The sequence below is a fragment of the Vidua macroura genome, chromosome 13 (genome assembly GCF_024509145.1).
Source record: "Vidua macroura isolate BioBank_ID:100142 chromosome 13, ASM2450914v1, whole genome shotgun sequence".
Classification (NCBI taxonomy): Eukaryota; Metazoa; Chordata; class Aves; order Passeriformes; family Viduidae; genus Vidua; species Vidua macroura.
In genome coordinates this window covers 10991600-11014693 of record NC_071583.1, presented here as the reverse complement: position 1 = coordinate 11014693, position 23094 = coordinate 10991600, and the positions used below count along the sequence as shown (strand labels likewise).

General features: G+C 48.8%; 1 protein-coding gene across 1 annotated transcript in view; it reads left to right on the top strand.

The window, feature by feature from the left end:
• The window catches only part of PLXNA1 (plexin A1), a 115438-nt gene extending 109883 nt beyond the window's left edge, over nt 1-5555 (top strand). Inside the window, exon 32 of the mRNA XM_053989233.1 lies at nt 1198-5555. Within this exon, the coding sequence (XP_053845208.1) occupies nt 1198-1293 (96 nt within the window). The 3' untranslated portion in view covers nt 1294-5555. The remainder of the gene's footprint in view (nt 1-1197) is intronic.
• The last annotated feature ends 17539 nt before the right edge of the window (nt 5556-23094 follow it).

Here is a 23094-nt window from a genome sequence, read left to right as displayed (position 1 = left end):
TCTCTTGGTGGCCAGAGGCTGGTTGTGGCAGTGTGGTGGATGCTCCTCAGCACGCTCTGCCTGCCTCTCAACAACTCGCCAGCGCTGCAGCAGCTCTTAATCAAAGGGAGCTGATTCCCCATTAAGAAGTTACCTGTAGGGCTCCTGATGGACTTTGCCTGCCTCCTAGTAAGTCTATTAATTATACAACAGTTGGTTTCCAATTATGCAGCCAATGAAATGGTTAATCAAGTCCCCTTTGACGGATGCCTTGATATATAATTGCAAAAAATTTGCTCTCTCAACTAGCTCACCCGAGGAGATGAGATTTCTGTCAGGTTTGTTTTTTTTAAATCAGCTTTTCTGCTCTGCTGGCATGATGTTACTGAGACGAAACTCCTGGCTGCTGGGAGGGCAATTGCCCCTTTGTTTTACACTTTGTTACTCCCTTCTCCTTTCTCTGAGTCTCATCCTCTACATTCCTGCTGCTGCTAGTCCTTCCCCAGCCCTGGGGGCACGGTCACATCCAGCCCAGGGCAGGGGACTGTCCCTCCAGCCTGCAGTCTGTCATCCTTATCAGCAGCTGGTTTAGAGAAAAGATTTCAAGGGTGGAAAGTCATTCTCAGGTGTCTGTGGGAGCACCCCTTGAACAGGACTGGGGGCTCCCAGGCTTTGCTGGTGCATCTGTCTGATGTCCCCTTCCAGCACCCACTGCCCCCCAGCTGGGATGAAATGAGACAGGTTTTAACACTGGTGGCAGCTGAAGCCTTGTGGATTTGGTGGTTTTGTGCATGTGGAACCAGTTCATGGTTTGATTGTGGTCTCTGAAACACAACCCCTGCTTCCCTAAGGCGTTACAGGATTGTTGGAGTCACAGATGTGGTGGGAAGATGTCGTTGGCTTGGATTTGGGGTTCACCCTCTGTTTGACTGTGTTTTCTTCATTTCCCATGTGCAAGTTGGCTCCTCATTTGTGTCAGGCAGGTCCCTGGTGTCACTGCAGATCCCTTGGGTGTCCCGGCGGGCTCGATTTGTGGATGGCACCACTCACAGTGGTGCCTTTCACCTTGCACTTCCTTTGGCCCTGTTGGGGCACAAGAACACTTCCCATGGGGCCACATCCCCATGTCCTGATGCCATCAAAGAGCCAACGGGCCACAAGGAGCCACTTTGGGTAGGAGGGCACCTCCTCACCCTCTCTCCTACCCTCTCTCTGCAGATTTTAGCTGCGTTGGAGAAGGATGAGCAGGCCCGGAGGCAGCGACTGCGGAGTAAGCTGGAGCAGGCGATCGACACAATGGCCTTAAGCAGCTGAGAAGGCGGCGGCGGCGCCAGCGTCCGGCAGCGGGGCGGCAGGACGGACGGACGGATGGATGGACAGAGGGAGGAAGGACCGGCCAGTGGCAGCCGCGGGCACAAGACTTTGGGGCTGGAACCGGCCGGGCCCGCGGGAGCCGCCGCGCCTCCGCACGCTTCCCACGGACACACGGAGAAACCTCGCGCTTCAGCGGAACAAACCACAAATCCCGACGACAGCAGCAGCGTCGACAGAACTCCCTGACCCACAGACAAACCCCCCAGTCCAACCGGGATGCAGCAGGGACCTTGCAGAGAGGCCACGCGGGCGGAGGAGAAGGGGCTCGCCTGCCCCACGGACCTGCTGGGCAGCCCTTGCCTGGGCAGAGCCCCTGAGCCCACCAGGAAGGAGGGTCGGGACCGCGGGGCTTTCTAGGAAGGCGTTTGGATGTTGTTGTTACTTTGGTGAAGGGAGGGTGGGTGGGCTCCTATTTTTACTGTACTTGACTTGCTCTCCCTTCCTTCCCCCCAGCTGTCCACCCCCTCTCCTCCTCCTTTCTCTCTTTCTGTCTCTGCCCCCTTCTCTCTCTCTCTCTGGCCTTCTGCCACTAGTGTTAACTGCTATATTTGCACAATTTACACGAGACAAACAAAATTTTTAATTTAAAGGGAAAAAAATTATAACAAAAAATGGGAGGGGAAAAAATATTCTGAATTTTTTGCAACAAACTAACAAAAACGATTTTAAGAGATAAGCTAAAGGACTGATGCTGGGGAGATTTGGGGTTGGGGCTTTAGGGGTGGGCAGGAAAGGGAGCTTTGATATTTCTAAAATATGTCCTGTGCCATGTTTTATTTGAATGTTGTTTAGTGCGAAAAAAAAAAAATTGAAGAAAAAAAAGTTGGGAGTTTTGTTAGCTGGATAGATGCTGTTATTTTAATGCTGCTGAGTGGTTCTGGAGGTCAAAATCAGAGAGGAAGGGAGATCCCAAGGCTGGTTTTTCTTTTCCTGGATGATTGCTGAGGGATGGTTGGTGTTTTGTTGAGCTCATCCTTGTTTTCCCAGTTCAGTGGCCGTGGGGTGGTCTGGGCAGTGCTGCCTGCTCCTGCCTGCCCTGGGATGATGTGGGCTGGAGGATGGCTGTGGGGCCCTGGGGGCTGTCAGGAGGGTTGATGGAGAGCCAGCCTGGCTTTTTGTGTCAGATTCTTTGGCACTGGAGCCGCCTGAACAAAGCCCCTTTACGTTTATTTTTCCCCATCATCATTTTGTGCTGATGCAGGGGAAGAGACCAGATCTCCAGTGAAAGGGAGGGCAGCTCCTCTGCACTCCTGACTGGGATCCCCCTGGCAAACCCCACTGGGTTCCCAGCCCATGCAGGGACTGGCATTCTGGCTGCCATGGGGCTGTCACCTGCTCTTCCACCTGGGGAGCCCAAACGTGTGCAGGCCCTTCCACCCAAGACTGACCTTTCTTTCTCTATCTTTTCCTTCTTTCTCCCCCTTTCTCTCCTTGCTGTCACCCCATCTCCCCTCCACTGCCTCTGCCCTGACAGGGCCTTGCTGGAGACCTGAGGTCTCTCCCTCAGTTTCCCCCTTGGAAATGTCAGTTCCTTGTGGGTTTGTGCTTTCCAGAGATGAAAAGGTGCTGAATGCTGCACTGAATGGCAGCAGGTGACCAAAAACTTCCAAAAAAAAAAAAAAAAAGAGCAAAACACCCTTTCCTTTTCTGTACTGAGAGCTCCTGTCACTGCCCAGGCCACAGTACATGGGGCCACACTGCCAGGAGTGGATGGCTGTCGAAATCCGAGTGGAGAGAAGCCCAGCTGATTTCTGTCCATTCCCTTAAATTGCAAGTTAAGGGGGGGAAAGGGAGAAATAATGAAGTTTTTAATTAAAAAAAAATAATAAAAGTGTGTATATATATATATGTGGTTACAATCTAATTCTCGTGCCCCAGTGGGGTGCTGTATAGTTAACTGAAGGAGAATTGAACCAATATAAAAATGAGATGAATTTACACAGCCAGTTAAAACAAAACAAACAACCACTGCAAAAAAAAAAAAAAAATTAAAAAAGGATACCAAATGGTGTGGAGGGAACTTCCAAGCCTTTCTCACCATGCAGAACAACTGTTTGAAGACTGCACATCTCTCATTATGTTGTAATTTTGTTTGATTTTGTTTTGTTTTAATAAGGAGGGAAAGGAGAGAAGATGCTGATTAAAAAAAAAAAGGAAAAAAAAAAAAAAAAGACAACAAAATAATCCAACCACAACAGCAAAACTGTTTGAAAAAGAATTTTTAATTGTTTCCCAAACCTACAAACCCTGAGCTGTCGCTGGATTTCTGAGAGCTGTGGGCTGTTGCATGACTGTGCTAGATTTTAGTCTGAGTTGATCTTTTTAAGAAACAGAAGAAAAAAAACCCATAAAACAAAGAAACTGCGAGTATTGAATATTAGAGGTTTGTTTAGACCTGTTACCTATTTTTTTTTAATTTGAAATTAATTTGCCACTTTCTCATCCAAAAGAAAAAAGAAAAAAAGAAACAGCAAAAAGAAAGACTTTAGAGGTTCACATCTCAAATATGGTACTTGGAGAGCCTTAAAGGATAGCTGTGTGCCCTGTGCTGGGGCCACTACTGGCTGCCAGCATCTCTTTGGGTGCTCTGGTGGGACAGAACCCTCTGGGGGTCCCTTTGTAGGATTCACTGCTGCTGTGATGGGGTAGAGGGGTGCCTGCAGCTCCCTTTGTGCAAAACTTCTTCCTTGTGGCATTGGTGGCTGCGTGGTGCTGGTGGAGGTCCTGGAAATCGCCCGGAGGATGGCGGCAATGCATCGGTGATCACTGCGGTGTGATGGAAGGGGAGCGATGGCTTTGAGGTCTCTGTCCAGGACTGGAGTGGGTTCTGCCTGTTGCAGTGGTAAGAGTGTCTTGGGGAGTTTTGGTTGCTTTTGGGGCAGCCAAGCACATGGGTTTTGTGGTGGTTGAGAGGGGAGGGAGATGTGTTTCTAAGAACACCTCCCTGAAAAATTCCCTTTTGACACAGAGGGCTGGAAGCACTGTTAATTGCTGAGGTCTATTAATGCCTGTTGCTTTCCCAGCACCAATGCTGTGGGTGCTCCCTCAGCCAGCCTGGAGGGACAGATGAGTTTTTTGCCCATGGTGGGTCTGAGATGGATTTGGGAAGCAGAGGGGCTCCTGGGGAGGCCATGCTGGGCAGGCTGGTAGTGCCGTGGTGTGGCTCTGCTTTCTGGGCTCCCCTTGTGCTGTCACCTGGCTCTTCCAGCCTCCTGGTGATGCTGACTGCCCGTAGTGTGATCCTTGGGATGAGTTGCTGTTGGCTTCCTCCTGGAGAGCTTTGGGGTGTCTGTGGTTTGCTCCACTGAAGGATGTCCCAGCAGCTCCCCACCGCTCGGGGGTCCCCTTGCTGCCCCTAACAGGGAGGGTGCTGGTCAGTGAGGTGGGCACTGCAGTGCTGCCCGCAGCCTCTGGCGCTTCTTGGTGCTACCTTTGCCTTTCGCATGATGCCCAGCGTCCTTAATTGTGCCAGGCAGCTGCCCACCCTCCCTTGACCAGCTTGGTGGGGTCAGAACTGGCCCTGTCAGACCCTGCCTCGGAAGGAGGAAAGGTGTGGAGAAGCTGGGAAGCATCCACAAGACTCCTCTTACTGCTGGTGTAGCCCATGCCCCAGAATGGGGTGAGATGGAGAAGCATCCTTTGCTGTGAGCCTGCATTTCTGGGTACTCCTGCTCTGGCCCCCCACCAGAGGCAGCTGGACTGTGCAGGTTGATCCCCACCATTGCAAGCAAGGACGTCCCTCCCTGCTCTCGTTGCCTTTTGCTTCAGTTTGGGGTTAAAAAATGTGCAGTCCAGGCTGGCAGTGTCCCCCTTAGCAGGAGCCCCATGTCACACCCAGAGCTGGCCCCAGCCTGGGGACAGTGAGCAGGGGGATAGGTGGGGGGATCCCCGCGGGCTCACCCGACCAAAGCGCACAACAAGCTGTCCTTTAAGAAAGCAGGGGGAAACCTAAGGTGGACCCGGCGAGAGGCAGAGAATTCTAATAGTTTTAGAAAATTAAATGGGGAAAAAAAAAAAATCACACTCTGGAGTCCTGATTCCCTTTCTGTGATTGTTTCAGACTTGAAGCAACAGGCCAGCGTGGCTGGTCAAGCACCCTTTGATCGTGTAAATATCCTGCTATTTCCTATTTTAATGTTCTTCAGATTTAGTACTTGTAAATAAACACATGCATCAAGGAGAGATTAAACATTTTTGCTAAAGCTGGTGTTTTGCCTGTGTTTTTGGGGGTGATGTGGGTGCATGGAGCAGGCAGCTTTGGGAGCAGTGGGCAAATCTGTGGCTGTGCCAGGAGGATGTGATGCAAAATAGCATCATGATGTGCCAGCAGTGCAGTGCCTGTGTGGGTGTGGAGGTCCTGAGGTGTGGTTGTTAACACCCACCAAAGGAGCTCCAGACACTCACAGGGGGAATTTAGGTGGCTTCCCCATCAGGCCCTTTCCTGGGCAGCTCATGTTAAATTGCTTTATGTCATTTCCTCATTGCCTTTCAAACTGCTCGGAGCTACTGATCAGACACAGAGGAGCTGAACCTGCCACGCTGCAAGCACAGAGAGATAGATACCTGCCTGACTGTTCTGCCACTCACTGGGGTCCATGGGAACCGACCAGGGCTGGGGCAGCTTCACTTCTACCCCTTGGACATCCTGGCCCTTCCTCCCCTGGGACATAATGGGGTGACAGCACAAGTGCTTGGGAGGAAGTACACGGTGGTGAGGTGATGCTGCAGTCATGTCTCTGCAGGCTCTGCACACTGCAGGGACATCTTTTCTAGTTCCTGATCCTTGTTTTTAAAGCTGTGTCATCCTGTAACTGAGTACCTCCAAACTGCATTGTAGTCTCTGCAGGGTCCCAAAGTGAAGCACCAGGAGAGGAAGCCCAGGGCAGCAGCCGGTCACCTCAGCACCCTCCTCACAGGGGGACCTTCCTCAGCAAGGTCGGTGGCAGCTGTGGGGACACATTCCTAGAGAGGAGGGGGTGAATCCCTGGGGTGTGGGGTCAGCAGGAGCCCAGCACACAGACCAAAGTCACACAGATTAGGCTGCTTTTTTGTTTTTTATGGTTTCCTTAGCCTCTTCCTGTCCTGGGGCCAGTCATCTGATTGGGCTGGCAGGGCTGATTGTACTGTGGATGCTGAATACATATTTTCTCTGCATTTAGTGTGTGTATAAACTGGATGTTTTTCATGTTTTCTCTTGCAGCTTTCCTGCTCTCCAGCAAAAACATCATCGGCAGGTATTAAGCATCCACTATTTTTGCCATAGCATCAATAAAACAAAGATTGTTTTGATCTTGTTTTCCTATCTTAGAAAAAATAAAGTTTTCTTTTACCAACCTTTCAAATGCTTAAGAAAATTTTAACTGAATTTTGATCAGGTTTCTGGGAGGATTTAACTGAGGGCAGCAGGAAAACGACCCTCATCTTCCCCAGTTTTGTGCTGCACCAAACATCCTCATGGCCACGTGGGAGCCGGTGGCAGCTGAGCATCAAATAGGTGAGCACTGTGGTGGGTACAGAAACTGTATTTAAATAAGTTCAGTCCAACATGTAGTGGGGCTTTCATTGCTTTTTTTCAAGGCATAGAGATGAGGGTGTCTCCCTCAAGAGACCATGCTACACCTTGGTGCTTTACTCTGAGCCTTTTGCAAGCAGGATTTTTATTTTAAAAATTATTCTATTATTTTTCCAGGAGACAAAAACTTTAAAACCTCCTGGTTGACCAAATAAATAAATATCTAGCATTTCAACATCACCAGCATGTTCTTCAATACAAATTACACCAGTTTTCCCAAGGAGTATGAGCTTCTGGCAGGAAGCCAGGACCTCCAATGACAGCTAAAAATGTCTTTGTTTGCCTCCTCAGTCCTAGTGCAGAGCTCACCAGAAAAAGATTATCAAGGCCTGCAAATGATTGTGTAATCCACAAATGCACTTTATTTGATTAAATGATAAAATGAACCTTCCAGCAATAACATACACCGCTGCCGCCTGGGACGGCGCTAATCCAGCAAATCTGCAGCAGCCTCCGTGTGTCTGGAGCAGGCCAGGGTTTGGAGGTGGAGGCAGCCCTCCCTGTGGCCTCCCTGGCTGACCTGGGGTTCTTGGAAACCCCCTTGCCATCATCTCATCCAAACGTGGGCTCCAGGTGAGTGGCACATCCCAGGGCACCTGTGTGCAGTCTGAAGGTCTCATCTTGGGCTCTTTGTACAAAAACCTCTATCCCCTCACCAGCGCCGTGGTTTTGTACTTTCCCTGTGTACCTCCTTGTCCTCTTGCCCTGGGAGATGATGCTGTCCTGCCTTTGAGTCTCTCTATAATCCTTTGCTTGTCTTACACATGCACTGAGGGCCAGGACATGCAGATGGTAGCTCTGCTCCTGCAGAACTGCGTGCTCAGTGCCACGTGTCACCTCGGGCTGTGGTGGGTGTGGGACATGGGGACCCACGGCCTGCAGCACAGGGACACACTCATCTCCCTCGGCACAGCCATGGACAGCCACATGCTGGTGGTGCCAGTGTCAGTCACCAGTAAAGCTCCTCTTGCCCTTCGTGAGCTTTGCTCCAGAAAGAAACAAGTGCTTGGCTTGGGGGTTCAACACCTCTTTGACCTGCCACTGATGTCTCCCAATGTGTGTTTGCTTCTGGTGTCACCACTGGTGTGCTCAGAAACACAGAGTCATTAAAAATGACAATAGATTTATCCTCTTCCTAAAGACCAGCAGGAACATCTGCCTTGCTCACCATTCCCAAATTCCACCAGTGGCCACCTGCACCTTCCCTTCCTCTCCTGCACCATCACCCCAGGCAGTCCTGGTCCTTATGCTGCTGCCCCATGGTCCAGAGACCCACAAATGAAGAGAGCAATTAGCTGGGCTAATTGAGCTGTCCCTCATTGCCCCCTGAGCTCTGTAACCCTGCAGGAAAGGGATCTGCCGCATCTTCAGGGCATATGGTCAGGTCCTCAAGCAGCCACTTTCCATGGGAGAGAAGCTTTACTTCTCACACATGAGATATATATATATATAATCCATAGTCTATAATCTAAATGTATATATAAAATTGATAGCTATGTATATTAGTAGAAGAGAATAGAAGATAAATGAAAACCCAGCTAGAGGATTAATGTGAGCTGCAAGTGCCAGGCTATGTGCTGTCTTCAGACATTGCATAGGAAAGGCCAGAGCAGCATCATGTGACCCTGCAAGTTGAAGGATACGACGGGGGGTTTCTTCCCCCTCAGAGGTGATGATTAAGTTTCTTCTGAGCTGCTAGGAAGAGGAAAAAAAAAAAAAAAAAGAAAATCTATAAATTTTGAAGGCAGTAAGGGCTGAGCAGAGCAGCAACCCCTTTCTCTCTCTGCCTGGACTAATGAAAATCACAGCCATGCTGGGAGGCAACTGGTTTATGTTTGTTCTTTGCTTTAAATGTGGTGGTAAAAAGCCCACAGTTTTGGGCATGGATCGGAGGTGGGATCATTAGGAGGTGGCAGGCGATGGCTGATACACATTAATGTGCCATGAGCAGAGCACCACTGTGTGGGGTTTTTTTTAACTGAAGCAAATTATTGCTTCAGGAAAAAGACTGTCTCCCCTGGTGGAATTAGAGCAGGGGAAGGGGAAAAATTGATTTGTCTCAAGTTTTATTGCACCAGATTGACAGCTCAGGCTCAGCAATCTGCCCCCCCTGCAGAGCCGTGGGGCAGAGGGCAGGTGACATGGATCTGGGCACTGCCAGTCAACCTCCCCCTTTCCAGAGGGTCACCCTTTAGAGGGGGTGGCAGTGGGGTGCAGTGACCAGTCTGGAGACCATGACCACTGGGAATCTTGGCCATGACTGTCAGGAACAATTTTTCCATACAGTGAAATCAGCTGAGAAACGTCGCTGCAGGCATCCTGCCTGTTTCTCTGCTCCTCAATGGTTTGGTGGTTCACCTCTCTGTTTCTGGCCCAGGTGGCCTGCAAGGTCACCGAGGGCTGGCACACCCTGGGGGGATGCTATCTATGTGTGAGGGAGTTGCACTTCTCTGGGTGATTTTCAGGTGACTGATGTGACACTGCATGTGCTGTTTCTGGGTGCTCTTCCCAGCAGTAACCCCATTGCAAAGGGATTCAATGGGCCTTTCCCTCCCTCTGCTGGAAGAATGCAGATATGTCCAGTGTCCATCCTTGGGACCTGGATGGCAGCCAGGGGCATCTCCTGTCCCCTTGCTCCAGGTGCTGTCCCTCAGCAGCTGTGGTGCCTCTAGCAAGGTGTCTGCTGGTAAGGGATGGGAACTGGATGGGTTATTTCAGTGGTCACCTCTCCCATTTCACAAGGGATCACAATGCACACTGTAAAATAAGCCAACAGCTCACAGACCACTGAGATGAGTCCCTGTGGGGAAACTGAGGCATGAGGGCAGAGCTGCTTGGCCCAAGGTCGTACAGAAGTTTGCAGTGGGGAAGGAACTACTCACAATCAACACTGAAATCCCCAGGACATGTACTTTGATTATGGTCCCAGATGCCTGGGCCGCTTTGGCTGTCACACTATCCTGAGCTGGAGTTTTATTTCTTCCTCAAACTGTTTTTTTTCCCTCTTTTTTATGAACGAAATTCTCCCTTCGCAGCTCCTATTCTCTCAGGGGCTCTTCCACTCAGCAGTAGCCCAATTTCCTTTTATAGCTTGTACAATGACTGTCCTAATTACAATTAAAACCGGGAACACTCTAATCAAATCTTTTACTATTCTAGACAAACTCAGAAAATGAGTAAAATTAGTGACACATGGTGAAAAAAAAAAAAAAAAAAAAAAAAAAAAAAAAGAAGAAGAAAATGTCTATGAGCCAGTGCTAACACAGAGAGAATTAAAGGGGGCAGCGGGATTTCAGCTCTCATCTGCAGTAATTGGTGGTGGGAGGAGGCACTGTCACCACTGTGGAGCAGGACTTGAGCATCCCTGGGGGTTCCTCCATCCTGCTGACCCTGTGCTAGCTGGACCCATTGGTTTGAATAATCCCCCCCAGGAGTTACCATGGAAACAAAGCCTTTTGATGCTGAAAACCTTCAGCACCAAGAGTTAATCAGACCCTAAATGAAAATGGGGTTAAAGGCAGAGCAGGGATGTGTGAACAGTGGAGTCACTGGGGCAGAAGAAAAGCAGCGAGCGGAGAGTAAATAATAAGCAAGGAAGAGGGTCTGATGTCTTCTCAAGCTCCAGACGATGGCCAGAGGGGTTTAACTGTGATGGGAAATCACAGGGGTAAATTAATAGGCTGGATAATTATTTTTAATTTTCTGAAGGGCTGGTTGTATGATTTTACCACCCTGCACCATCTCCCAGATCTGGGTGCTCATTTAGCAGGTGAAACACCCCATGCCATGAAGTGGAAGGTTGGGCATGTGTCCCACCTGGGTGGAAAGGTGCCCCTCAGCTGGTGTCCAGTCAAGGGATGCATGTCCTGTGGGCTGGTTCAACATGTGTTATCAGTTTGGGTATCTGAGCATGCTACTCCAGAATTACCAGCTAGAAATACATGATGTAGAGAGGTGGGCTCCCTTGTGTCTGTGTTAGGGAGGATACAGAGAGAAGGATTTATAGATACATTTCTTGGATTAATGCTCCTGGATCACGTAAGTGTTGGAGACGCAGGATGGAGGCAGAGCCAAGAAGTTCAGCCCTTTCTGTAGTTTGCTGCTCATTTGGGGTTACAGATCCTGTCTGGGTGATCACTGCAGGTTGTCTGTTTCCAGAGGTAATGTAGTTTGCAAGGGATTGATGAAGGGCAGGGACTGACCTGGGAAAGCAAAACCTGGAGCACTGTTCCTACCATTGTTCCTACCAAACAATGAAAATAGTACTGTCAGGGTAAGGATGTTTTTTCTGCTAGAGGGAGGAGGTGTTTGCAGCTAATCCCAGTACTACATTGTTACAGTGGCCAAGATTTGTGAGGTCCCTTTGAATGAAAGGGAGGAGGACAGGACACCATTGTGGGGAGGAACCTGTGTTCGTTTTTAATATCAGGATGTATGGGAAGACAACCCTGGTTGGGAGTTAGTGTTACAGTCAGGGATGGAGTTAAACAGAAGGGTCTTTGGTGTGGAGAACTGGGTGGAGCAGAAGAACTCCCAAAGAGCCATGGCTGTTGGTGTGGCTGTGTTTCATGTTGCCTGGCATCCCAATTTTCACGTGATTTAGTATCACAAAAGACCTCATGATGGACCTGCCTAATACATCAGTGTTCTCCTCATCCTAATCTGTGGTATGGTATTCCCCAACGCCTTTTTCAGGAACAGCTGTATGTTTGCACTCATCAATGGCAATGTGCAACAAGACTTCCTCCACTCAGTTGGTTTTTCCTTCCTTGTTGCAATATAATCAATCCCCTTTCTACTGGTCCTGCTCAGCAGAGAGGTGAAGACCTGATTGCTCACAGATGCTGTTTTTGGAAGGACTTCTAACTCCCAGGTCTCAATTATCTCCAACTTCCCCCTGCACTCTTTAGTTCTTTGACATTTCTGAAGTTTTAGCAGTGAGGAAAACAGTCTTGGACAAAATGGGTGATCAAGCACCTTTATGCCTTAGAGTTTATCAGCTTTCCATCCAGATCATGCAGTCTCACAGCTGGATGTGCCCTGAGGCCTCCCATGATGCAGGGGCACCTTAGAGCTAGGGGTTTGGTTACAACACATGAAGAAGGAGCTGGTTGATCTCCTCACTCCTTCCCTTCACTCTCCATCTTTATTACTTTGTCAAAGTACTTTCAAGTATAATACTTAAATTTTATAGGTCTGAAGCATGAGATTATTCAATTTTCTTTATAGGCCCAGTTTGATAAATCCACTTGGAAGCCCGTGCTGTGGTAATTGAAATGCACTGCCTGGGGAGGAAGGAATTTCTGCACTGGCTTCAGCCTTCACTTCTGACTGCTCCTGGCTGGCTGCACGGGCAGGACCCAGCAAAACCTGATGGGATTTACAGGGCAGGAGCTGCCTGGGGGCCCAGGTGGGTCTGGATGAGATGGGGGCTGGGAAGGCTGCTGGGACAGAGCTCTCTGAAAATGTTAATTCCAGGTTCCTTCTTTTGTTCTGATCTTTCTGACCCATCCAAGCCTCAAGGGCTGTTGAACTGTTGGGGCCCAAATTGAAATGACAAATTACATAGAAAGCAAAAGGATGGCCAGGAGCTCAGTGTGGCTGCCACTAGGATGTTTTACATGCCTTCAGGAACAGCATTTGATAATTCATCCCTGCCCTTATGGAGCCAGCAGCAGATAAATTTCTCAGCTGCCTCCAAATGATCAGAGGCTGAAAGAAGGTTCTGGGGGCAGAAAAAAGCCTCTTTGAAGGGGTTTGACACCTTTCTACTGGAAGGGATGAGTGTGGGAAACCCTCACCTTTGCCACGGTAGAAGGAGAAGACTGTGTCTTGAGGATAGTTTTGGTGGGTCTGAGGCAGGAAGAGGGTTTGGACATGAATTTCTGGTTCACAAGGTTTCTGGGAGCCACTCAGTTTCTCTCTCACGCCCCACTCCACCTTCATTTTTGGGGGATTTGAACCAAAGCTTTGAACTTTATGTTTATTAGAGGATAATATATTGCGGTGTCTGTGACAACAGGGACCTGGTGCAGTGAGCCAGGGAGCCATTCCCAGCCCCATGTTATAGAGGTCCTTGATGTCCAGCTCTTCCCTTGAAGTTTGTTAATTAGTCTTGGTTCCTGGCATTAGATGAACCTAACTGTGACAGACCAGGTTTCTTCCAGCATTAACTCCCAGAGGAGCAGCATTCCCCAAAAAAAACTCAAGGTTTGAAAGCTGACATCAGTTTTCCCATTTAAAGAAAGGCTCTCTCCTCAGGGATCAGTCCTATGATGCAGCAATGCTCGGGGCTCCAGGGAAAGCTGTGGAAACACCACAAGTGCAGGGACCTCTGGGTCATGTTTCTGAGGGTACTGTGGTGAGAGGTTGCTGTGCTGAGTGTTGGATTGAGGTCTTCAATCCAAATGTTGTTAGAAATTTCCTCTCACTGTTCAACAAAAAAAAAATATCAATGTTATACTGAAAGCCACATCGATCCTGTGTGACACTATATATTTTGCAAAGTCTTGGAAAAAAAATTGGGAAACTTGGTTATTTTTTTATTGCTTGAAAGGTTTGGTTTGGGCTAAAATGATGCTATTTTTTCCCAACTGAAAAATTTGAAAAATGCCACAGCTGGGTCTAGTGAAGACCTCACTAGATGGAACTGATCAGGTGTGAAGAGGCAGCAGTTTCTTGATTTCTGCCTGCCCTTAGGGCAAAAAGCTGAGTGCAGGGAGTATGTTTTGAGGGCTGATTCAGTAGATGGTCCTGCCTGCTTGGTGCTTCCCACAGGCAGAGAGGACAATCCTTTCTGCTTGTTCCCTGCTGGCTGCAGGGATGAAGGGAGGTGGCATATTTATCACTGGGAGGTGCATCCCATAGTCTTGACTCCAAACTTTCTCATTAAGGCCAGGCTTTGCATGGCACTGGGAGGAGGGATGGGACTGTCAGTTCATAGTTTCTGCTGGAGAAGTTGCCCTTCTTTTCCTATTTTAGACTTCATCCCCAAGGGCTGTTAATACAGCATTTCCCAGAAGGGCTAAATTTAAAGCAAATTGAAGTATATTATATTTTTGGCTCCAGTAGGTAGAACTGTATAACACTCTGACTTCATTTTTTATTTCTCTCTCTCGCACAGAGTGTATATCATAGACCGTCATTGTATTTAAATAATAGAGCAGAACCAGGATTATTTTGTACACTTTTTTCCTCCTCTCTGATCTCCCCATTGAAAAATGCATGGAAAGCAACAGATGTTTCGACTTTGTAGCTTGAACCTTCTCAACTGTTTGAAGATTTGATATGAAGTTCTTTGAACATCAGTTTCAGAGGAGACTCTCTTAGTAACAGTTGCCATGCAAAATTCATAATTAATGAAGATTTCAGGGTTATGGTGGGTTTTTAAAATGTTATTTCTTTATTTGTGTTATTATCTTGTACTCTTCTTAATCAGCTTGGAGGAGGGGCAGCAGCCAGCTGGAAGAAACAGTCTCAACTGCACCTGAGCCTGTGGCACTGGCTCAGGGTGCCTTCTCCAGACTGTGGGGCTCAGGGGTAGCCAGAGGGCCTCTCTGACTAGCCATGGAGGCACGGATGCTAATTGAGGCAGGAGCTGTTGAAAGGCACCTGGTAATTAGTTGCTGGGGTTCAGGCACTTACCTGGTGCCCAGTGTATCAAAGCAAGAGCTGATCTAACTTGGAGGACTGGATTACCCTCTAGTGGCTGCAGATTAAATAAAAGAGGGATGTGTAATCTTGCAGACGTGGCTCTGATTTACTGAATGCTCCTGTCCAGGGACGCAGTGTAGAGGGCAAGCAGAGGTTGCAGGGGAGTAGGCACCAGTGCCATGGGGAACACTGGGGCCCAGAGCCCCCCAGGAAGAGCACCAGTTGCAGAGTGATGGTGATACCCGATGCCTGACTGCCAGCACCAGGAGGGCTGGTTTTTGGAAGTGCCTGCGGCTGGGAATGCTGTGGCCAGGCTGCCTGGCACAGCATTGTGCTGTTGTGGCTATCACACCAGAGCTGTCTTTGGGATGTCTAAAGCAGATGGCAGCATCACTGTGGGTAGGCAAGGAAAAGCTGTGACTCATGGATGGACCATGGGTTTTCTCTTGGCTGTCCCACATTGCTACCCCACAGCTGCTCTGGATAGCTCTGTCATGGGGTGATCCTGTTCTCTGTCAAGTCAGGGGCTGTGGCAGGACCTTTGCTGGGCTGGCCCTGTCTGTAGCATCCTGCTTAGTAACAGCAGACATGCCCTCATCTCTACTACTCCAGATTTTGGACAATCTAAAAGATATTTTTATTTTTTACCATTGGGTTCATCCACTGCTAATACTCCAGGGACATCTGGGGTCATGGCAGAGTGACAGTCCCCTGATTTTAAGGCAGGACATAAGTGACTTTATGGCTTAGTTGGCAATAAGCCAGCTGGTACACAGGGATGTGTCACACCGGTGAGACTGACCGTCCTTGGCATCCCCTGGGAGAGGCAGCAGCTCAGCAGTGTCAGCAGTGACCAGTGATACTTTGCTGCCACCAGCAAGCCACCACTGGCTGCCACGGCAGAGGCAGTCAAGTCATGCATTTAATTGGTGTCTATTGGATTTTTTTCCTGCAGCTACAGTTTGTGCTACTTATTGTGACATCCATGAGAAGCGATGATTTGGGTTTGTTTGTGTCTGACTTGGAGGTTTTCTCCACGCTGGCATCTGACCCCTTCCCCCCATCCTGACGGCTGTTTTTCTGTGTCACTGGGCTGAAATAAGGGGAACCTTTTGGGTCGTGGGTTGAGGGCTAGGCAGGGTCAAGGGAGCAGAGGAAGGAAAGCACAGCCAGGCCCTGCCATCAGGGCAGCTGCAGGGACATGCCAGTCTCCTCACTGCTGATGCCCCAGGACATGGCCTCCAGCACAAAGCTGAAGCCAAGCCTCTGTCATGTCACCATCGTGTCACCATGCACCCCAGCTGCTGGCTGAGCTTCAGTGGCTGCAGGGACAGAGCAGACAGCCCAGGCAGCAGCAGAGCTGTGCAGTCCCAGGGTGACACTTTCTGCCTGCAGAGCTGTAACTCCAGAGCATTTGGTGGCTTCTCCCTTTGGAGGTGAGCTGAGAATGGGTGGAGTGTGGATTGTCCTTTTGGACCCATCATTTCTTCAGCTGGGGTTTCCTTTGGATTTCCACCTAGGGACTGCCAGCAACTGCCCACCAACATGTCTGATGGGCAGTGACTCCAAACTGGGCGATGACAGAGCAAGATAAAATGAAGGAGGAATGCTGAAAGGCATCCTCTGTGAGATATGTGCATCTTTGCCACAGCTCCTGTGTTTGTGATATGTCCTTGTCACTGGATGGGACAGTTTTGGAAGTTCTGGGCACGGACAAAACAACTAAGACTTAGCAGAGCTTCTCCTTCAGCACTGATACCTCTCCTGCTCTCTGGGGAGAACTGGGTTGGAAGTGTATAACTTGAGTACCTGAGGTTTTGGGACATTTCACAAGCTAAATCTACATTTCTCAGCTGACCCTGCTCTGCAGAATAAGTGGAATGAACCCCACTGCCAGTAGTTCTGGGATTGGTCAGGGGTCTGAGGCTGCTGTTCAGTCCCAGCACTGTGTTAATCAGCTGCTGTGGTGCAGGACACTGGTGCAGTACGATGGGCTGCAACCTTCAGCCTGCTGTGAAATTTCGTGTCCCCAGGACATTGACCACCCTGACACTGGACATGATGGTCCCTCCTGAAGGAGTGGTTTTGATGCAGTCAAAAATGGCTGTGATGGGTTGGGTGCTGCCAGCAGACCTGTCCTCTGAACAGGGGGAAATACTTCTGTTGCTGTTCCTAAGAGAGAGGATGGAGGCTTGATGTGGAGAGGCGTGTGCAGCTGGGGACAGTTCTTGTCTGGCAGAGCCCTTGCTAGGACTCTGGGCATTGTGCTGGCCCTGCTGTCCTTCAGGGAACACAACACAATAGATGGTGACAGCACATAGAGCTGTCAGACTTGGCCTGTCATCCTCAACCAACACAGTGGAAGCCTCCAGGGCTTGCTGCCCTTCCCTCCTGACCAGTTTACTGGGCTGTGTGCACGTGAGGACTGTTACAGTAGCTGTCACCCTCCTGCTTCTTCCCAGACTGACCAGTCAGCTTCTTGTGCAGATGTCTCTGTCCTTTTTGTCCATTTGGTGGTGGAAGGCATCTTCATTCCTCCCTCTGGTCCTTCCTGCACTTTGCTGCCTCTCTCCAGTCCTTCCTTTGGATACATCTTTGGTGTAGTGCTGGCCTTCAGCCGGAGCAGAAGGTGCTTGTGGCATGGGACAAGATGCAGTGAAGTTAAAGGGGCTTCCTGTGGGAGCCTGTCTCCTGACCAGGCATTTTTTTGGGATGTCATGGGTAACAATGCCTCCCAGAGAGCAGTTTGAGTGAGGTCACTCTGCTTTTGGGAGCAGGTTGTAGAGTGCAGCTGTTTTGAACCCTGCTGAGTCACTTGCCTTGGGCCAAAGACTGTGCCATGCTGCATTTTCTATACTTACCTTTACTTACTTTTATTTGTGAGCATCTCTGGAGTACTCTGAAGAAACACTGCTGCAAACCCAAAGGATCCATATCCCTACAGCTGGAGCTCAGCTTATGCAACCATCTCCACTCCACGATAATAATAAGTCCCCACTTCTCCTTCACCACTTAACCCTTTGTGCTTCACCTCCACTTCTCAGGGCGAGCTGAGCTTGGTGGGATGGTGCCTGTCCCCCAGAGCAGCCGGGAGCGGTGGCTGTGGCGGGGTGCAGCCAGCACTGCCCCTTCTCCCCCCTGAGTCCCACGCCCTGTGATGGTGGCAGCCCTGGCTGAGCCCCTCTGGAATAACCCGCCGTGGCAGATGTGGCTTCGCAGCCCTGCTGGGGCTCTGTGCTCAGCAGAGGGGAACAGCTCCAGACTCTAATCCGAGCAGACAGATTGAGGTCAAACGAGCCCTTCGTGCAACAAGCGGGGAAGGGCAGGGGAAGGGGAGAGGAGGGGAGTGTGCCTGTGCAGGGGGTAGCAAGGCAGGTGAGACAGGGACCACTGAGGACCGGGCAGCCTGGGCCCCTCCTGGTCCTTCTCCAAGGGGGTGACGGGTGCCAGGCAGTGTGTGGGGTGTGTGGTGTGGCAGTGGCAGCCTGGCTTCACCAGTGGGTTGAAGTGCCAAGGCAGGGCTGGCTGTGGGGTGGGACAGATCAGCACTGGGCATATCTCTCCTGGCATCCCATGCAGTTTGCTTGGCCCTTCTCTGTTGTGATTTAGGCTCTGCACAGCCTCCTGAAGCTGAGGAAGGTGAAAGTTGATACCTATCCCTTCCTTGGGACAAGGAGCAGGACAGGTAAGTGTCAACTGTACCTCATCTTGCTGGCAACCTTAGAAGTCACTGTGCTGGGGACTGACCTGCCACTCTTGTGCCAAGCTATAGGCTCAGAGGAGTCGGAGGTTTCACTGCTAAACCTCTGTGTGTCAATCACCTCATCTGCTTCCATCCACCTCTCTGCCCAGAGGCACCTGTGGGAAGAAGAGCCCTCTGCTGAGCACCCTTCTGCCTGCTGCCCCATTCCCAGCATCTGGGCTTCCCTCTTGGCTCAGCCCTGCTGCCAAACTGGGCAGCAAGGGATGAACGACAAGCAGCTGGAGGAGGATTTAGTCTGCTCAGGTTTGCTCTTTTGTGGTGCTTTGGCATTTCCACACTGTGCTGTGCATGCTGGTCACTGCTGGCAGGGCAGGACTTGTAGTGCTCCCTGGTTCATGTCCAGGCTTTGGTGTGGAGTCTTTCACCTGTATCATTCAGCACGAATAATAGGGAATAAAAGAAGGGACAATGTTTTAAAACCCAAAATTACTCCCCCCAAAACTGGGAGCCTTGACTGAAGAGTCTTTTTTTACAGAGCCTGGTGGTTGTTGCAAGAAAACACAGTGCACTGAGCTAATAAAAAATTCTATGCAGGCATTGGAACACCTGGATATCCCAAACAGTGGCTCTTCCTCTGTGCATGGAGACATGGTGCCTGCTAAAATGAGCTCTTTGCTGCCTGGGAACCATGAAGGCTGCTCACATCTTCTCATTTGGCTTAGGATGGAGATGGCTCAGTTTTCTTTCAGCCCAGGTACGCCTTTGTTATTAAGAAAGTCTTGAGTGGCTCTGAAAGCATCTGCTCCTAGCAGGAATTGCTTGGACATGTCTAAACTGTACAATACCCTGTGATGCCTGAACTCATTCTCTGCTTGCCAGAAGGGGCACAGAGGTGCTTGTTGTGTGGTCAATGTCACCCTCGGCTGCCCTGGACCCTGCTTCTCGTGCTCAAATGTCCAAAGGTGATGTCTCCACAGTGTGACAGGTTCGGGGAGAGGGGCCGGGAGCTGTCTGGCTCTGAGAGCTGGGCTGCTCTGATGCAAATCCTGTTAGTGGTGAAGCAGGATGAGAGGGACAGAAGTGTGGAAACAGAATCAGCTCCAGACAGAATATATATATTTTTTTTTGCCTGCTCCCTGGGAGACTTTTGAGAGCCTTAGAGCAGCATTTCACATAGTTGCTCAAGTGGAACTGTGCTGAATAAATAGTTGCTTTTCAGCAGTGGAGATTTAAAACCAAGGTCTTGGCAATTTCGGATTGCTGAAAATCCCTCGGTACTTTTCAGAGTAGTGGGTGTGTTAACCCCAGTACCTTGGCTAAATTCCCAGCTGGGAACCACCTCATAAAATCCCTTTCATACTCCTAGCAGGAGCCATCTTAAAAATACTTCCTCCTTGTTTTTTCATTGTTTGCCTCAGCTGCCTCCCTACTCTGGTGAGGCATAATTTTGAGCTTAGACATGTTTCTAGCTGACATCTTTTTAGTACTCATATCATCCTTCTACCACCATTGCTTTTTCCCATGTTTACTGACTACAGTTGGAATGGAGACAGAAATCACATCTCCTTCAGCCTGATAAATAAAAAAATCATGTCCCCAGTCTTCTTGGGCTGTTTTCCATCCACTGGTTATCCTGACAGCCTTTCTTTGAGACTACTGCTGCTCTTGAATATGGCTGACCTGTTTAATTTGTGAACTGGGAGATGCCCTCCACTGCTGGAAATCCTTCCCTGCATACATGTTAGGATCAAATTTACCTGCTTGGTGGCTTTATCTCACTAATCAGCCTGTAACTGACTCCTTCAATCAAAGGCTTTTCTTCTTCAGTAATTTTCAACTTATGAATTCCCCATTTGCAGCAGAAATTCCTGAAAACTACATGGTTTGCTTCAGGGATTGAGCCATGCTCAAGCTGTGCTTCCAGTGTGATATCCATATTGTCTTCCCTGGTTTCTCCTGCTTCTCATAGGCTAGTTTAATTAAGAAAGACTCATTAAGGAAATTGTTGACCAGGGCAAGTCCTGAGACCACTCTGCAGGGAACTCCACTGTCAAACTCCATGCAAGCTGTACCTTTTCCTCCTTGTCCACAGCTATGCCTCCATCAGATCCTACTCTGCCTCTACAGTGCCTGGGATAAGCCTCTTCCTCTTTATCATAACAAATCACTTCCCATCATGGCCCTGCATTAAATGATTCTCTAAAATGTGTATTTTCCCTTATCTAGAAGGTCAGTTAGTAACAAAAAAAGGTGAGATAAGAATAAAAACAATCCCAAGCGGGATAGTCTGGCATCCCCCACGTTTTTGCCCTGTCCAGTTTTTGCTCCCTCCCTTGCACATGGCCATGGGTGACAATGCGCAGATTGCTTTTTCATCCTTCTTACTCACAGGTACTGCATTTTATGTTCCTCACCTCCTTGCTGGTGAATTTATTGAAGCCTTGCTCCCAATCTGTCTGTTTCATGGAATAGTTTCTCCAGGAATTTGGGTTGTGAGACACTTGGCCTTGTGGCTTGATCACAGGAAGATCTTAGATATTCACTTCTCTTGGCTGTGCTAAGTACATTTTCTGTATCAGACACCCAGCTAAGTTCATATGCTTGTAATTATTGTCATTGTCCAGAGCTGCTGAGAAGAATTCACTTAGTCTTGGGATCTCACCTGGATTTCCTGTGAACTCTCTTCCCACAGACTGAATCACAGCACTGCTTGTTCTGTCTTTATTACCTTTGTGTTTGTATGACCAGAGAACTTTGTCTATTTAATATCCTTCCTCAGGTCTAACTCCTTTGACATTTGGCATTTCCCACTCCATCTCTTCTATTTTCAGCCCCTAAAATTTTGCTCTTTGCTGATTAATCATTTCCCTTTCTTTGCTCTCTTTTTATTCATTTTATCTGCACTGCTCTACTCACTCCAGCAAGTTAGGAGCCACCCAGGATTTATTCCTTCACTATTTTTCTGTGTTTGGGGTGAAGTCCCCAGGGAATTTTGCCTTTGCTTCAAAGACATTTGAGCCTACCTTTTATAGGCAAGGCTAGGTTTGCCCTTTTGAAACCAGGAACCTTTAGGCAGCACTCAGCTGTTTTCTGTCTGTTCTGTTTAGAAGAAGTCAAAATGAGACATGAGTTTTAAATAAATCAGTCTGTCCAAGGCTGTTTTCCAGTTCCATCTCTTCCACTCTGTTTTTATCATTCACCAATATTGAGTTTAAATCACAATCATGTCGTGGTGATGCATCTACAGTTGGTGTTCAAGTCTTAAACTGTTGCAGCTAGGCTGCATGAGCTTTTACTGTTGCATTTTTAGGTTTATTTTGGTAGTTAGTCTCCTAGAAGGGGCATTTTTTTTTTCATAGTTTCTCTCTTTCTATTAATAATGTTAACAGAAATCTCAGTGTCCATTCAAATTTTCAGCACTCTCCTAATGGAAGTACTTCTATTTTTTTGTCCAAGTGGTGGTGGCCCAAAATGATCTTCTTCCATCCTGTCATATGTCTTCATCCATCACATTCATGAAGGCATTTTTGACTTTACACCTCCTCTTTCCCACCTTTCCTGAGGGAAACAGCCACATTGGTACTTTTGCTCCACTAGGTTTGTTGCTCCTCCTGGCTTTTGCCACCTCTCCAGCACCCAGGGTCATGCCATGCAGAATTGCTGTGTCCCACTGAGCGTGTTTGTCCCTCTGAACTGCCTCCATCCTTTGCCTAAGGGAACCTGACAGAGCAAGGGATGAGAATGTAAGCGCTGAGTGAGTGCCCGCCATGAAGGTCTCTCCTCAGTCTTTCCATCTGTGTGACATGGTCAGCCTTGACCTCTTTGGCTGCATAGCAGGAGAGGCAGTCTCTTTTGTCTCCTTCAGCCTTTCTTGTAGCTCAGGCTGTTGGCGCCCAGTCCCTAGAGCTGCCCATCCCTCGAAGAGCTCCGGTCACAGCTTTGCCTCTCCAGTGGGATCCTCTGATGGCCAGGAGTGGGGAGCCAGCAGCTCCTGCTGCATGGACAGCTCTTGCTCAGCCTCAGCAACACTACAGAAATGTTTTCCTCTGAACCTTTTTCATAATTACCTCTCTTTTAAATTTTTTTTTCCTTTCTGTAGCATATAATCAGTGTCTACTGAACTTGAGCCTCTTGGGATCCTCAGGAGAAAACATGAGCTGATTTCTACTGGACAGGGAATGAGCAGCCCTCCAATTTACCAGTCTGGGTGGATTATCTTGTCCTCTTGCTTTTAATAAGCTGCACAGGATTAAAGAATGACTGTGGATTAGGTTAGTTGTTTTTATTTTTTTTCCTTGAGTTTTAACTTGGCACATAATTGGAGGCAAAACAGGGTTCTGGGTCATTGTGCACCCCTGCCTTCCACACTGGCACTATAGCAAAACTACTAGTGAATCCAGCCAGGAATAGGGACCAAGGGGTTTGTGGCTTTGAAGGACTTACTTTGAAGGACAAACATTTCACAGTGTTTGAATTGTTTGTATGTGTTGGTTTTTGTTTTCTTCCCCCTTCTCCCCTCCATTTCAACATCTGCTCGCCACAAACCTGATGTTAAAAAATGCATGCACTTATTAATTTATGAGCTGTGGTCAATGCTGTGGGAAGAGAGAGCTGAAGGGAAAAGGGGTTTGTGGAAGCAGCAGGGCCGTAATGAGATCAGCGATAGGGGAGGCTCCACATTTGGACTCTGCTCCTGCTCTGGCTGAGACACTTGATCCTCAAGGGAATAAACAGAGCAAATGATATCGTCAGCTCTCCAGCAGTTTAATATTTCTCTGAATGATTGATAGCACAATGTACAGGACCTTCAGAC